Source organism: Labrus bergylta, chromosome 16 (genome assembly GCF_963930695.1).
Source record: "Labrus bergylta chromosome 16, fLabBer1.1, whole genome shotgun sequence".
In the NCBI taxonomy this organism is placed as follows: Eukaryota; Metazoa; Chordata; class Actinopteri; order Labriformes; family Labridae; genus Labrus; species Labrus bergylta.
In genome coordinates, this window is record NC_089210.1 from 15,409,061 (window position 1) to 15,424,965 (window position 15,905).

The 15,905-nt window shown below is 44.9% G+C and overlaps 2 protein-coding genes across 5 annotated transcripts; both read left to right on the forward strand.

The window, feature by feature from the left end:
• The first annotated feature begins 1,860 nt into the window (after positions 1–1,860).
• Positions 1,861–9,751, forward strand: LOC109998102 (SWI/SNF-related matrix-associated actin-dependent regulator of chromatin subfamily E member 1-like). 4 transcript variants are annotated; one of them, XM_065964361.1, is made up of 11 exons: positions 1,861–1,962; positions 2,459–2,516; positions 3,498–3,541; positions 4,122–4,220; positions 5,743–5,835; positions 6,399–6,530; positions 6,748–6,919; positions 7,016–7,188; positions 7,273–7,374; positions 7,501–7,768; positions 7,945–9,751. In XM_065964361.1, the coding sequence occupies exons 2-11, from the start codon at positions 2,510–2,512 to the stop codon at positions 8,322–8,324; spliced, it is 1,470 nt and encodes a 489-aa protein (XP_065820433.1). In that variant the 5' UTR covers positions 1,861–1,962; positions 2,459–2,509; the 3' UTR covers positions 8,325–9,751. The 4 variants fall into 4 exon arrangements, with proteins under 4 accessions (XP_065820433.1, XP_065820434.1, XP_065820435.1 ...); XM_065964362.1 differs by having other exon boundaries at positions 5,743–5,823; XM_065964363.1 differs by lacking the exon at positions 4,122–4,220.
• A 634-nt stretch (positions 9,752–10,385) lies between these two features.
• On the forward strand, positions 10,386–14,871 carry si:dkey-283b1.7 (von Willebrand factor C domain-containing protein 2-like). Its single transcript, XM_020652836.3, has 3 exons — positions 10,386–10,860; positions 11,631–11,760; positions 14,440–14,871. Exons 1-3 carry the CDS (start codon positions 10,507–10,509, stop codon positions 14,679–14,681), a joined length of 726 nt encoding a protein of 241 aa, XP_020508492.1. The 5' UTR covers positions 10,386–10,506; the 3' UTR covers positions 14,682–14,871.
• Positions 14,872–15,905: the final 1,034 nt, after the last annotated feature.

Consider the following 15,905-nt stretch of genomic DNA (forward strand, 5'->3'; position numbering starts at 1 on the left):
AAACAATCTCTGGAGGTTTCAGGGACCAACCACGTCCCTGATGGCTGCTGATTCAGGTGATGTGCCTAATCCCCCTGGATGTGAGGTCTGCCTGAAGTGACTGAACACCTATTTGACTGTCAAAGTGATCATCTGTGATTATTTGTTATCCCCTCACCCTTCTGTTTTAGGCATCCCCCAGAGCTCAATATTGAGTCTCCTCTTATTAAACATTCTCCCTCTGTATGAAATCAAAGGAAACCTAAAACATTAATTTCAATATCAAGTTATTTTTGGGTCCGTTTTTGCCCAACACGACAGAAAATGTTTTGAGGAGAGAAAGTGAGGAATGACATGAAGCATAAGGACCGAGGATTGAAATCCATGGCTGCTGCAATGCAGACTATAACCTCTGTACACTGAGCTAAATCTTATTAAATTTGACTTTAATACAATGCAGATGACATCCAACGTTACCTTCTGATCAAAACTGATAATAAGACAAGCCAAAAAACATGACATTAATTGGTTTAACTTCTAAGACATTATTCCTCGGGTGTCTGTTAGCTTCCTCCAGCTGTATGACTCTTTGGTCTGCAGGCTTCAAATTTAAAACCCACTGACAGAAATCTGTGTGTAATATTTCAGACATCTATGCTACAATGTGTAGTCTTATTCGATTCGTATCAAGAACAAAATCTCTTCCCCGGATATTTTGCATCATTTAGAAAAGGTTGTTTCTCTGTGAATCATATAATGTCTTGTTGTTTTGTTACTCCTGTGTCTTCAGAATCAAATCATTTGAATAACATAAGTTCCTGTCTGGTCCTTTATGTCCAAACATGATGCCAAAGACCACCAGGCAACACTGAGTCATAGATTTTAACAGGTAAGAGATGACTAAGGAGTGCCCCAGCTGAGGAGAATAATGTCTTTTCCAGCATGGAGACCGCCATTGACGGGACTCCAAAAGCCCCCTGCAGGAACAGACGGGTCACATCACTCAGGCGTCCTTCATTCATATTTACAGTCTGTGGTCCAAACGCAACTTAAAATGACAAATGATGAAAAACGTGTCCGACAACACTACAAATCATGGATGATTCACAAGTGTTCTGCAGAGGTAAACACTAAATTTGCTGCCATATTCTGAAAAGTAAAGGCTGTTTGCAAATGAAGGTTTTGCAAATCATCCAAATCAGAGGAAACCTTTACATATGCAAATGATCTGAAGAAGCTGAAGGCAAGGAAACAGTGATACTCTGACGTTCAATCTCTACAAATCCAACTCAACTTAAAGTGACTCATCAAGCATGATGTTTGTTAGAGGGTAGACCAAAAGCGGAGCAAAGTGGAGAGAACCGGAAGTGAAGATCCAGAATCCAGGACGGGTTTATAGAATGAGAATCATAATGACAACCATTAAAGAAGAAGCAATAATGAATGTGAATGATTGCTACAGGTTTTTGAAAGTTCCTGATGCACAACTACAGATTAAAAAGGCTCTTGGCATGGATTCTGCTTTGTCTGGAATGTCACTGAAGTCATTGTCCTCACAAAGTAGACAGGAGGAAATTTACAGATTTAGGATTGTTATGTAAATGTTGCGTACCAGCTCACAGAGGGATAAAAAGCAATGAAATGGCTGATTCGTTAGTAAAACAGGAGGATGTAATGGACTTCTCATTCAGTAAAAGTGAAGCTAAAAGATTAATTATGTCATTTTAAGTTCTTTATATTTTCATTTTTTTTTTATTTAATCATGGTGTAGTAACTCTCTTCTACACTCAAACATAGCAGATGGCGGTAATGCACCTTAACGCTGGTTACCTCCCGCCATTAAAAACATGAGGAAGAAGTTCCTGCGTCATACCAGTTGGTGGCGGTAATGCACCGAAACGTTGTTTACCAGACGCAAAAGAAACCACGAAGAAGAAAGAAGGCGGAACAAGCGGCCTCACGGAGGGAACAAAGAACGGCTCCGTGAGTGGGATTATGATGTTTAAAACTTAATTATTTAAAAACAAGGCATTTTTTTATACCGTTTATAACTTCGGTGTATAAACAAGTAAATGTTTATTGGTTTACAATTGTAGCTGGTAACGGAAGTTAATTACCTCGGCAGCGCGAGCTCGTATTGTCCGTTACCGTTAGCTTAGCTTACTTAGCATGTTTAATTCAAACGCTTAACCGGTAATATTTAACTTCACATCAGTGAAGTGGCTCGTGTTATTGTATAAACGTGTGTTTAACTGTTTGCAGAGCCGCGTTGATTCTTAATCTACTGAATAAAACAAACATTTTAACCTTTTAAAACAGAAAATGTTCCTTCTATGTGTTAGCGTTCCGGCTAGCTAGAAGGCCAAACAGAAGGCCATTGTTGTCATACTCAGGTGTGTCGGTTACCTTCATATTCTACTGAACGAAACAAACAGCTGTTATTGTGGTTTCTCATGGTGTGTTTCTTGATGTTATTCAGGCTCACTAATATGGAAACGGTCTGCTCTGGTTAGTCCAGCCTCAAGCCACGATGTCGAGTGAGTAAACAACCTGTTTGTTAGCTGAACTGACTTCATGTGTGTGGTTTCTTTCGACCATCAATGACCATTATTACACACCTTTACTCTTACTTCTTCCCTTCATTGCTCTTAACCCTGACCCGTGATTTGGGCCTGTGATAGATAAGGGACAGTAACAAAAACCCAGACTGTGTCCCTGTACGTCCACCCTCAGCCACTGTCTCACAATTAGATCCAGAATCAAATACAAAATGCTCCTCACTGGCCTGCTCTCTATGCCCCACACCTGACTCTGTACCTATAGAAACAGGGACTTTAGCTGCTTCCCCTTCCCTCAGACATCTGCAAAGCCCCATCTTTGGTCTAATTCAGAAAACTCCTTAAACACTGTCTGTCCTCCACAGCCTTCCCGCCTCCCCTACCTCTGCCCCCCCCCCCCATCGCTCTCCCATCATTGCTACCTGTCTCAGTTTTGTTTTGTTCTTTGTCTGCACCCTCCGCCATGTAAAGTAACCTTGGATTCCTTGAAATCAAACAAATTATTATCTCTATAGAGCTCTTACCAGCTGTGTTTACATGTGCAAAGTGTCTTGAATCTGATTGGGGATTCAAACTTCACTTTTCACATGGTTGCTTAATAAAGTGATCAGATTGAGAATGGCTTGTACGTGAATCAAACATTAAGAAACAGCTGAGGAAAAAAGAAGAGTTGTTCCTTCCTGTGAACGACGATTAAAATGTGCTTTAAACGACTGCAGTACCCATTTTAAACACAAGGGGGTCGGAGTTACAACTATTTTGTGAAATGTTTATAGACTGATAAAAGCTGAAACTATAAACTACTTTAAAGAATGACCCTGATTTGAATGAGGAACCTCGACTGAGAATAGAATTCAATGTTTAAAGTGTTTCAACAATAAAATAAAAGATGATTCTTGTAAAACATAAGCAGCAGGTTGTTGTAATGACTAACATTTATTTTTCTCTTCTCTTGAACAGAACGACCATCCTATGCCCCTCCCCCTCCCCCCGCCCCGACAACAGTAAGTGTCAACACTCAGATGCACTCAGCGGTTATTGTTTAGTGTTAGCGCTGCACACTTTGGTTCTTTATCTTCCTCTCCTGCTCCCTGCTCCTCTACGTCTTTATTTATCTGATCTCTCTGTCTCTCTCTCTCTCTCTCTCTCTGAACACGGAGGTTACTACAGACGTGTTCAGCTCTTTATCATCCTTCTCACTCCTGCCTCCCTCCTGTCATACCACTGCATGTCTTCTAATATAAATCTTTGAGGAGTGAAGCCAATGTGTGAAGTTACAGAATCAATACGCTTGTTTTGGTGCTTATTGTTTCTCTACATTGAGTGTCGGAGCACAGCAGCATATAAACAGAGTCGATAAGAGACTCGCGTGTTGTGCACTCACTCTGAATGACGGCCTGCAGGACAGTTGCCTTTATTTCTTTGCCTTGCATGATGCCTTCATGGAAAAAAACAAACAAGCAAACCAGTATACATATATTTTCATGTTTTCCCCGCTTGTCACTTATTTCTGTTGATCCCTCTTCCTCCTCTTGTTTGTGAGCCATTTCTCATCCGTGTTTTGTCTCATTTGTCTTCCATCAGCAAATGCCTTCCACCCCAGGGTTTGTGGGCTACAACCCTTACAGCCATCTGGCCTACAACAACCTCCGGCTGGGAGGGAGCTCCGGAGGCTCCAGCAGGGTAATGAACTGATGGAGGGATTTGGAAACATGAAACGAAAAACAGAACAGGGGTGTGGGTGCAGGGATAACAGGAAGGATGTGTTGAGGTTATTCAAAGGGACACAGACATAGAAAAAGGAGGGGCTCAGAAAATGATGCTGCGTGGAACAGAAGTCAAATTAAACAGTGATTCTGTTTTATTTTCTAATCCTGGCCCTGATTGTAAATATTCTCAGGTCCCTTAAATATGTTTTATTCGGCACTAACTGGCTGACTTTGTTTACTATAGAGCAACATCACAGAAAGAATCCTTACAGGAAAAAGTCTCTTCCACACACAGTTTCATTTTTCCCTGATTTTAAACTTACATGAGTGTCTTTTAGAGATTTATATTTGGGCTGTTTGTGCCTTCAATGTAGAGATGTGAGTAGAGTCAGAAATCAGGAAGAGAGAGAGATTGTGGGGATTGAGCTTTTAAAGGAAAGCTGTGTACACAGAAAACGTGAAAAAAATGACCCAACCGCCCCAAAAACAAAGTTAACATGTACAGTTAATGTTTGATATTTTCATGGGAAGTACAGACAGAGACAGGCTGATGTCAATCAGATTACAGTGTTAGTTTACATGTTTTTGAGCATGTATACCGTCTTCACAGAACATCGAACGAGACCTTGAATGTTTTAGAAATGTTGGCACTACATGGTTTGTCCAGCAGAGGGCGCTCTGATGCTGTCTGCAGCTGAGCAGCATGTTAATTAGAATCAGAGATGTGTAATGATCTTTTAAATAAAGTTTTTATTTGTTTGAGAAAGATTCCCTCCGAGTATCTTTGACAAGTTATATCTGCACACAGTGGAGACAGGAAAGGTTTATTTTCATGCCAGCTCTCAAGTTCACTGTCCAGGCCGCCATTTCCCCGACAGAATATGTATTTATTTCTGTCTCAGAAAAATCACATATCCATCTGGCTAAGGTTGATTTGACTGTCTAACCTTATTGTTTTGTGTAAAAGTCCTAATTCTCATTAATTTGTCTGGGACTTTCGGGGTGTCAAAAGCCAGAACTGTGAGAACTTTGACCTTTATCGCTGTTATCTTCAACTGAAAATCAAATTAAAGTTTAAGATATTTACATCAAAGTAGCGGGTACTACAGGAGGTACAGAATAATCATTTCTTCTAAGACGCTCCCTGTTTCTGTTGAGTCTGATGATTTATAATTTGCCTCATCTCCTCAGCTGAAATGTTGTTTTCCTCTTTTGCATGCATGTAAATGAGCTGACATGCATGATGAACGGTTCATGCAGTTATCAGAAAGGCTTCAGGTGTTCCTCAGGGTCACACTGGTTTACATTTACATGACTTATTTTGATCTTTCACAAGTTTCACAATGTTTAGACCAGCTGATGTTTTATGACCTCTCTCTCTCTCTCTCTCTAAACGTTTGTCCCTTTTTTTAAAATTTGTTTCCCTTTCATTTCTGCCTCTTCATTCACATTTTCTCCCCCTCTTACCCCTCTCCTTCTCTCTCTTCCTCCCACAGAACTCCACGGGCATCACCGTCCCGAAGCCTCCCAAACCTCCAGACAAGCCCCTGATGCCTTACATGCGGTACAGCCGGAAGGTAAGCAGGAAGGTAAGACACCCATCCACGGTGTCTGCTTTTACTGCTTGTCCTCCCATCCCCCAAACAGTTGCAGGGGCGTTAGGGTGGGAAACAGCCGAGCCATGACGCCTTCACCACCACCTCAGCCGCCTAGTGGACACTCACAGTACTCTCCTGTGTTTGTCGACCTAACAGAAAATTTACAGCTTCTCGTTGTCTTTGTGCTAGCATGATCTGCGCCTCATTTCCCCCTCTGTGCTTGTCGCTTCTCTCGTCTCCTGCTTCCAATTTAAAGACAAAATCTACAATTTAGACTCTTATTGATATAAAGCTAGTGATTCTGTCTGAACAAATATTTCATTTCATTCCATCCAGACTTCTGCAACACTCCAGACTTAAGTCCAGTTAATAATTCTGTTCGAAGACGCTTTTAATTTCTTGCCTCTGCACTTTTCCTCCTTTGTTTCCTTCACTATTTTATATTTACTGACCTGTTGTGTTTACCTGTAGTGACCAGCTGTTGTCTCTGTGTGTGTGTGTTGGTCGTTGTTCCTGCATGTGTGTGTGTGTTTTGTTTGTGTGCACATTAAAAGGTATGGGACCAAGTGAAGGCATCCAACCCGGACCTGAAGCTGTGGGAGATCGGAAAGATCATCGGGGGGATGTGGAGGGACCTGACGGACGAGGAGAAACAGGACTACCTGAACGAGTACGAGGCTGAGAAGGTGAGGCGACACAGAACTGAGTGTAGAGGAAGACAAAGACACGCCCCCTAAAGTACAGTTTAGAGTAGCTGCAGGTGAATCCTCATTCAGTCAGATCTTAAATATTCAAAAGCTCAATCATCTATGAAAAGGCAATCTGTGAAGGCTGTGACCATCAGACTGCAGGAGCACACAAGAAGTTGTATTTTCCTGCTCACCTTGCCCCCCCCTTCCACAGATTGAGTATAACGACTCTCTGAAGGCATACCACAACTCCCCCGCCTATCTGGCCTACGTCAACGCTAAGAATCGGGCGGAGGCGGCGATGGAGGAGGAGAGCAGACAGAGGCAGAGTCGGATGGACAAAGGAGAGCCGTACATGAGCATCCAGCCGGCTGAAGACCCCGACGGTCAGTTACACATCCATGTTTATCGTTAATAAAGTTTATCCCCCGCCCCCCTCCCTTCATGTCAGTCAGCTCATGGTTTCCTTTTCCTCCGCCCAGACTACGACGATGGGTTTTCAGTGAAGCACACGGCAGCTGCTCGCTTCCAGAGGAACCACCGGCTCATCAGTGACATCCTCAGCGAGATCGTGGTGCCTGACGTGCGCTCCGTGGTCACGACCGCCCGCATGCAGGTCCTGAAGAGGCAGGTCCAGTCCCTAATGGTGCATCAGGTGCGTTTGATCGGCTCTTTTCATGCTTGTTGACTGATTTCCTGTTGACCTCAGAGGCTCACCTGATCTGTGCGTGTGTTTCAGAGGAAGCTGGAGGCGGAGCTTCTGCAGATTGAAGATCGGCACCAAGACAAGAAAAGACGCTTCCTGGAGACCACGGACTCCTTCAACACTGAACTCAAGAGGGTATGCGTCTGAGTACATTTGAGCAGCAGGAATAAAGTTGTCAGCAAATGACTTCCAAATACCAGCTTCAATTTTTTCTTTATTCATTTAAAGCTGTTACTTTACCCATGATTCCGTTGTCTCCAGCTGTGCAGTCAGAAGGTGGAGGTGGACATGGAGAAGCTGGCAGCAGAGATGGCCGCAGCCGAAGAGGCGGCTCGGCGGCGGGCGGAGGAGAGAGAGCGCGAGGCGGCCGAGCAGGCGGAGAAAGCCGCTCAGCAGGCTCAACAACAGCAGCAGCAACAAGAGGCGGCTGGAAACAAAGCTACTGAGCAGAGCAGTGCTAATGCTAACAGCCCAGCTAACCCCACCTCAGGGACCAAGGAGGAGGACAAGCCCACACCTATGGAGACAGGTATGAAGTCCCTCAAATCAACAGTTCTCAAACCTTTTTAATAAAAACTGTTTGGATTTGCAGCTCAACGTGTTCGACATGTGTAACGAGAGTTTGACTAACTGTCGCACCTTCGCAGAAGTTTTGACTTGTTTTAGTGATTTTCAAATTTCTCTTTTATTTTCATCCCTCCCCAGATGAGGCGGCCCCAGCAGAGCCCTCCTCAGACCCCCAGCCTGCTCCTCCTCCTCCATCTGACCCCCCCTCCTCTGCCTCTGATAAAGCCAGTCCTCCCCCCGAGCCCCCCAGGGAGACCAGCACTCCCGTCAGCAGCGCCCCCAGTGACGACAGCAGCAGCAGCAGTAGCAGCAGCATTCCCGCCCCCTCCTCAGAGAGCACCCCTCCTGCAGCTGCAGCCCCAGCGGCCCCCGAACCCCCCGCTGCACAAGAAGCTAGCCCTGCTAACGTGGCTGCACCTCCACCTCCACCACCCCCTGCCTCAGAGGAACCAGCCCCCCCACCGCCGCCACCACTACTGCCCCCCAGCCAGAGCGGTGGTCAGCAGTACGACATGTAACGGATTCACAACTTTAGCTTCTTCGTTCTCTGGAGGAGATTTGATTAATTACATCATCAAACATTTAATTCCTTTAAATTTACCCAGCATGCCTGGTTCCAATACATAATAATAAATAATAAAATGTCACCAAAGAGGGCATCAGTGACCCGCCCACCTCGGTGCTGCAGACATCGTACGAGCCATTCCTCTGACCACGTCCCATGATGCAGTTTGTTAGTCGGACATTCAGCATCGTGAACACCTGCACATCCACCTTCACAACATCACAGTGAATAAAAGCTCGAGAAGGATAGGACTACAACTCTTATCATATTTTGATATTTAAGAGAAGTTAAACACAGGGATTAAACGTCATCAGCCTCGATAGTCAGCCCTCGATGTTTGTGTAATGCATCCAAAGGCCAGTAGAGGGAGCTGTAGCCAAAGACTGGCTGCAGCTCCGGTTAATTGGCGATCTCTCTTGACTCTCATACACAGATGTAAACAATCACAGTGAACAGATAGTACGACAGTTTGTCCGTATTCTGATCTATAGCATGGAGATTAAGTCGTTTTATTGACCTGAACAATAACGGATTCAGACTTTCTAAAAATCCTCATGATGTAGATGTTTCAGGATCCTCTCAGCCGATTCATTATCATTTAATTTGAGTAAAAAGCATCCTTATATTCTGGTGTCATTGCGCTGTAGAAAGAATTCATCCGACATGGACGCTCCAGTATTAACAGTGAAAGTTCAAACCTCAAAACGCCCCCTGTGGAGACGTGGATGTAGAAACCTTTAAATCAGTGCCAGCTGCAGACCTGTAAGGGTTTTAGTCTGTGAAGTATGAAATCTCAGCGTGTCTTCTGTCAGTGAAGGGCGACCTCGCATGAAAGGACCTCGACCTTTAACCCCCGTTTGAAACCTCCAGACTTTTGTAGTTTTGAGTTTGTGTGATTTGCAGAACTACTACTGTTGCTTCTGCTTTGTTTTTTAGAGATCTAGTGGAACCTTTTTAGAAGAATATAATCAGCCGTCTTATTAAAGAACCCAGGTGAGACTTTAAGCATGGAGGCGGGCACATTTCATGACCAGTGCACACACATCCTGCATGCTGTAAGAACTATACTAACCTGAACCTGCTGTTTGAACAATGAGAGAAGAGTAGAGGCCCAGAGAACGGCTCAAAGGTGCTTTAATAATCCCAGGGTGATGAAGTGGGTGTGACCGCTAGAGGAACCGCTCGCTCTGTCAACCGAACACTCTGACAGATGATGTTCAGATTTATTTTAATCTCCTCCTCCTGCAGGTGTAACCTCGCTCTGCGTTTCAAAGGACTCTTTTCTTACTCGGACTGTTTTTAGTAACACGCCTGTTTTTTTTGCATCTTTCTTTTGTACTGTCTGAACTTTATCGACCCTAATAAAAAGATTTCTCTGTCTTTTCTTTCTTTCTTCATTTACTCAGATTACAGATTTTATTTATAGGACGGGGACTTTATTATGGTACGAGTTAAAAATCCTGACAGCGAAGTACCAGAGATGTCCACAAGGTGGCGCACAAACATGCAGGACATCCCTCCCGACGGTATCTTTAAATCAGTGTGTTATTCTAAGAGGAAAGGCTGCAAACATGGAGAGCTGCTTTAAAAAGTGTGAACAGTTTTGGTCACATAATCTCAATAACTGAGTCAAAGATAAATAATTAATAAGATCATAAAGAAAAGTAAAAATGTCTGAAACGTGAGGAGATCAAAGTCAAACTCTTCAATCCCCTCCATTCTTTCTCACTGTTATTGTTTATTGAGTTTATTAATTATTCCCACATTTATTTACAATCATATAAAAACGTCTCCTCAGTTTGATTACAGTCCTAACATCCACCCAGTGTGACAGAAGAAACAGGAAGAGCAAAACAACCTTTCCTCAAATACCTGCAGAGAAGACACTCGTTGGTTTTCCCATGTTGACAGACTTTAGTGCTGTCAGATAAATACAAAATAAAATGAAATGCTTCCTCTGAAAACATTTTCTCTTGCGTCTCTGTAAAGTTATGAGGGAGCTGCAGGTGGGTGTCACCTGTTCTGTGTTTGGGCGTCACCGGCTGTGTGTGTGTGTGTGTGTGTGTGTGTGTGTCGGTGGGAGGAGAAGCTCACCGGAGCGCACACACACACACCGATGGTTCCTGTCGGTAACCATGAGCCACCGGCCCCGCGCGCTCTGCTGCCTCTCCCTCGCGCTCGTCCTGGTGGCGGCGGAGTACTCCTCTTCAAAGACCGACCTGGACTACGAGTTCGGGGACTACCGGGGGAAGTGGTGCATCGACGACCACGGCTTTGTTTACGGCATTGGAGAGATTTACTACCCGAGCCCCTCCGCGTGCCCGTGCACGTGCACCGTGGACGGTCCGGTGTGCGTGCGCCCGAAATGTCCACGCATCCATCCCCGGTGCACGCGGATCAGGTACAGAGCGTGCTGTCCGGTGTGTGAGGCCATGGCCCGGGTCTGTGTCTACGCGGGAAAAACGTACCGACTCCTGGAGGAGTTCAGGGTGAGTTCCAAACTTTACCCCCCCCCCCCTTCCCCGCTTCTCTGTCCCATTCACACCATCACTCCAGATTTACGCACACCTCTGGGGGAGCGCTTACCTGGATAGGTGCTGCTTGCTGACGTCACTGTGACTGATTCTGTCTGCATGTGATGTAAACTCAGCAGTGATTCTCTTATCAGTAGATTTTTCTGTGTTTATGTTTTGTTCATCATGACGTCATAGTTCCTCCTGTTTATGACACTTTAAAGGTGGAGTCAGATTGTAAACTCTGACTTTCTGCAGAATAAATACGAGGAGGCTGGAGGAGAAACTCCGGGTGAAGTCAGAGTGTGAAAGCACTGCTGCAGTTACCTTGCTTTCCTCTAGGTGGCGTTCTATTGGTCCCTTATTCAAATGAATGCACGCTTAAATAAGACGGCTGTTTGTGCTGTTGCGTCATCATGTTAGACCTCAACAGTTACATAAACACAGAGAGCTTCCAGGCAGTCCTGTATCAGGGGCAGGTCAGCTGTGTGTGTGTGTGTGTGTGTGTGTGTGTGTGTGTGTGTGTGTGTGTGTGTGTGTGTGTGTGTGTGTGTGTGTGTGTGTGTGTGTGTGTGTGTGTGTGTGTGTGTGTGTGTGTGTGTGTGTGTGTGTGTGTGTGTGTGTGTGTGGGGTCATTGACTGTTTTGTCACGTGCATGTTGCAGTAATCCAGACAGACTGTTTGATTGGATCTGCCTCGTATTAAAGCGTTCATTAAAAACACTTTGTACGGTTTGTGTGTTTCAGTTGTCCCGGTGTGAGCGTTGTCGCTGTGAAGCCAACGGAGAGGTGTACTGCAGCATCTCAGACTGCCCCGCCCCTCACTGCGTCAACCCCACCTACGAGCCCAACCACTGCTGCCCCATCTGTAAGAGCGGTGAGACTCACTCACAACTGCACACCATCACTCAAACACCGAGCGATCAAGAAAAGGTTTCAGTTCACAAACACACCAGAGACTCGCTCTGTTCAGAACCACCAAACATGAACTAAAGGACCAATCAGTGAGCAGTGTAGAGAGTGAAATGATAAAGTGATCTTACTATATGATCAGACATTAAGGAAACATGCTATGTTGAAGTGCTGGCTTCTCTGACAACAATGCAGCAGCCAGTATGTCCTCCTTCTAACTTTAGATTCTGCTCCTGAATGCTCTGGATTTGTTTGGACCAGAGAAGGTAGTCGCTTTTAAGGCCCCCCCACACGGCCGTTTTGGATGCCCCTCTGTTTGACAGATATGAGAGCAGTTATCAGGTCAACAGGTGTTGCAGCGATGGAAGCGGGCAAGAGAAGTGGTTCAGATAGAAGTGATTGTACCCGACCTAAAAAGCCTCTGCATGTTTCTAATAAGCTCCACGAGCAGAAACGTGCTCAAACTAGGATCAATATTGGAGATGCTTTTGAAAAAATGGAGAGAGGTTAGAACACAGAAAGGTTTACAGACCCATGCAGAGCTGGCTAAATACTGACGCTTCAGAGTCCACCACACGGTGACCTGTGTTAGCATCAATTCTAGAGAGGAGGGGGGAGAGACAGCTCTCTACAAAGCCCTGTCTAAATGTTACAGATGTTTTCTTTAAAACAGATGTTCTCCTGTACTTTCCTGTCTCATAAAGACTTTTAGAAATGGCCTCCTCGTGTTTTGGTTTTGAGTCGGCTCTGAATCCTCCGTTAATCCGTCTCCATCTGTGTTTGTGAATCATCGTCCTCCTCCTGCGCTGCTACAGGAAGCTCTTAGCAGGAGCACACGACCACACAACCACATGTGATGTCATAGTAACACACATACACACTCTAATGAGGCTTCCTGAGTGTGTTGTTATCTGTCGTGTGTGCAGCAGTTACGTCACCGCACACACAGCTCACTGTTATGTCATACATGTTTCCACTGCTACAGGCATCAATGTTTGTGTGTGAGTGTGTGTGTGTGTGTGTGTGCGTGCGTGTGTGTGTTTCTGTGTGTGCGTATTTGTGTGTCAGTGTGTGTTTTTCTTGTGTGTGTGTGTTTCTGTGTGTGCGTATTTGTGTGTCAGTGTGTTTTTCTTGTGTGTGTCTGTTTGTGTGTGTTTGTGTGTGTGTGTGTGTGTGTGTGTGCGTGTGTGTGTGTTTCTGTGTATGCGTATTTGTGTGTCAGTGTGTTTTTCTTGTGTGTGTCTGTTTGTGTGTGTTTCTGTGTGCGTGTGTGTGTGTTTCTGTGTATGCGTGTGTGTGTGTGTGTGTGTGTGTGTGTGTGTGTGTGTGTGTGCGTGCAGCAGGGATATCAGCAGCTCTCTTTCCTTCATCATTGAATCAGGAGCGTGTGAAATGAAACCCGGCGTGTTCTCTTCAGACAAACAGGAAGTCAAACTTTGGTTGTAGTTCATAACTTCATGTTTATCTTCCTCATCTTCTTCCTCGTCGTCGTCGGTGGGACAGATGGTTCAGTTTGTTGCGTCATCCTTGCTCAGCTGTCGGATCTGGCAGCAGATGAGATGGACGTCCGGTCCTCCTGCTGGCGGCCGGTGGTAATTGTTTCTCAGGTAGCTGCCAAAGCAAAGGAACCTCCATCTGTGGCTGGTGATATTTAAAGCAGCTTGTTTACATTCGAGCTTCATATTCAGTCTGAACGGATTTTTAATTTATACTCAGAGGGAGAGGAGTCAGGAGAGTTTATTTATGTCATTTATTACTTTTCCTGTTTGCAAGAATTTAATTACAATTGTTATAGACCTTTAGTTTTTGAAGTTTTATTTCCCTTCCATTTCAGTGAGAACTTTGATATTTTGCTCCTATTCAGTCAAATATTGAATATAACCAAAATATCAAAGCTGTCATTGAAATTTGAGCAGACTTTACCTTTAATTTTCTCAAAAACTTTACAGTAAAATCTCCTGACAATTCTCAGGATAACATTACGGGACACGAGGAACAAGAATTCATTAAAAGTTTTTTGTCACCTGTCACAGATTTTTCAAAATAAAATATTGAATAAGATAAGAAGACGAGAAGAAAAATGAAGAGTTATTTCCTCTCCCCCATGCGCAGAGCGTAGGTGGTGGTTGGCCGTCGGCTGCAGTCTTTGCTGTCGGGTCAGGTGAAACTTTTTGGCCAAGACGAGAGGCGACGTGAGGCGACGAGAGGCGACGCCACAGGCGGCCTTTATCGCCACTTGTTCCTCGCCGTCTGCAATCTGTTTGTTTAAAGCTGTATTTATTTCTTTATTTGGGCCAATAGGGGGCAGCAGAACAAAACCCTTTAAGCACAACAACATATAACCACGTAGTGAGGCCGGGTGGCGGTGGCAGTGGGCGCCATCAGTCACCCCAGACGTCTCCTCAGTGATCAAGCTCCTCCTGAGGCGACCTCAGTGACCTCTGGGTCAGGGTTAGAGATTTAGAGGAACATATGAAATATATGATACGATATGAATTGAAATGTTTAATTAAAGAAACGTTCATCACTACCGACAGTGCAGAAAGACGGTTTTGAAGGTTTCTGTGCTCAGGTTGAGATTTCAGAAACATTAATGATAAATAAATAAATGTATTATGTCATCTCGTGGCTCCGCCTCCTTCAGGTCCAAACTGCTTCGCGGGGAACAGAGTGATCTCAGCGGGGGAGCGCGTCAACGTCGACGAGCGCACCGTTTGTTTCTGCACCTACAGGGACGGGACATGGCACACACACCCACAGGCCACCTGCGAACAGCGCCCCCTGCCCAGCCCCACGCCCAGCGTCCGCACCGAGCCCCCCAGGGAGGAGAAGACCAGGGGGAGAGGGGGCAGCGGGTACATCCCCCGACTGGATCTGATCCCATGAGATGGTTTAATCAGGGTCAATAAAACGCTTACTTTGATTATTAGAAACAGGAGACAACGGCACAGTTTGTTTTTAAGATCGTCTCCTTGACAGCCACCGAAATGTAAACAAGCTTTTATTTCTCAGTTCACCCTGAAGGTGTTCAGATGTCCTGGTTTATTCCTCTCTTCCTGCACACGTGCAAATCTACAGTCCGTCCACAGTAGGCCCAGTTACTTGCCACGCCCAGAAAACCTCCCATCATGCCCCTGGGGAAAGTGGGAGGAGTCAGAGTGTGAGGTTAATGTATCGGTTATTTACAGTAGGTGACTCCTGCAGGAGGCCGCTTGGCTTCTCTCCACCGACCTGCTGGTTTCCGTCTGTAGGCCGAGCGAGGCCGGAGGTGTCCAAGTAGACCACACACACACACACACACACACACACACACACACACACACACACACACACACACACACACACACACACACACACACACACACACACACACACACACACACACACACACACACACACACACACACACACACACACACACACACACACACAGGAATGAACGTGTGAGCAGAAATGATTCAAAGACTTCCTGGCGAGCAGATGGTGTATAAATGTAAATGTAAACATGTTGGTAAATACCGCACGTCACTTATATTCTGTATAGATATATAGACATAGATTATAAACATACAGATCTGTAATGAGTCAGTTTGAGATGTGATATCATGAAGAGAAAATCTCCAAACAGCCTGTTTGTGTCTTGCTGCTTTTTCTCCAAATATTTAATCTGCTAACTAATCAGCCCTTAAAGCATCGAGGCCTCTAACCTTCACTGAGAGCTGAGGGGAGTTAAAGAGGGCGGGGTCTTATACTGGGGTGGGCTTTTATTTAAAGTTTTACGGTACTTTGTTTGTGTTCGCGGCAGAAATGGATTTAAATTAAATAAAATAGCAAACTCAAAACTCAAACACTCTAAGTCCGCACTGCTAAAAGTTCTCTGACTGTTCAAATGTAACTCAGGTTGAAACTCTTCTGTGGTTTTTATTCACAAAAGTGATGATTGTCAATGTGCCGCCCATATATGGAGCTTCCTCTTTCATGTGGTCTGTTGTGTTTCTCATCTGTAAAGTCTTAACCGTAATATTTAGTCTGTGGTATACACTGATGTTCATGTGTTCATCTGAGATGCAGGTCTCTGTACTTTATCAGGTGACAACACCGCCCTCTAGT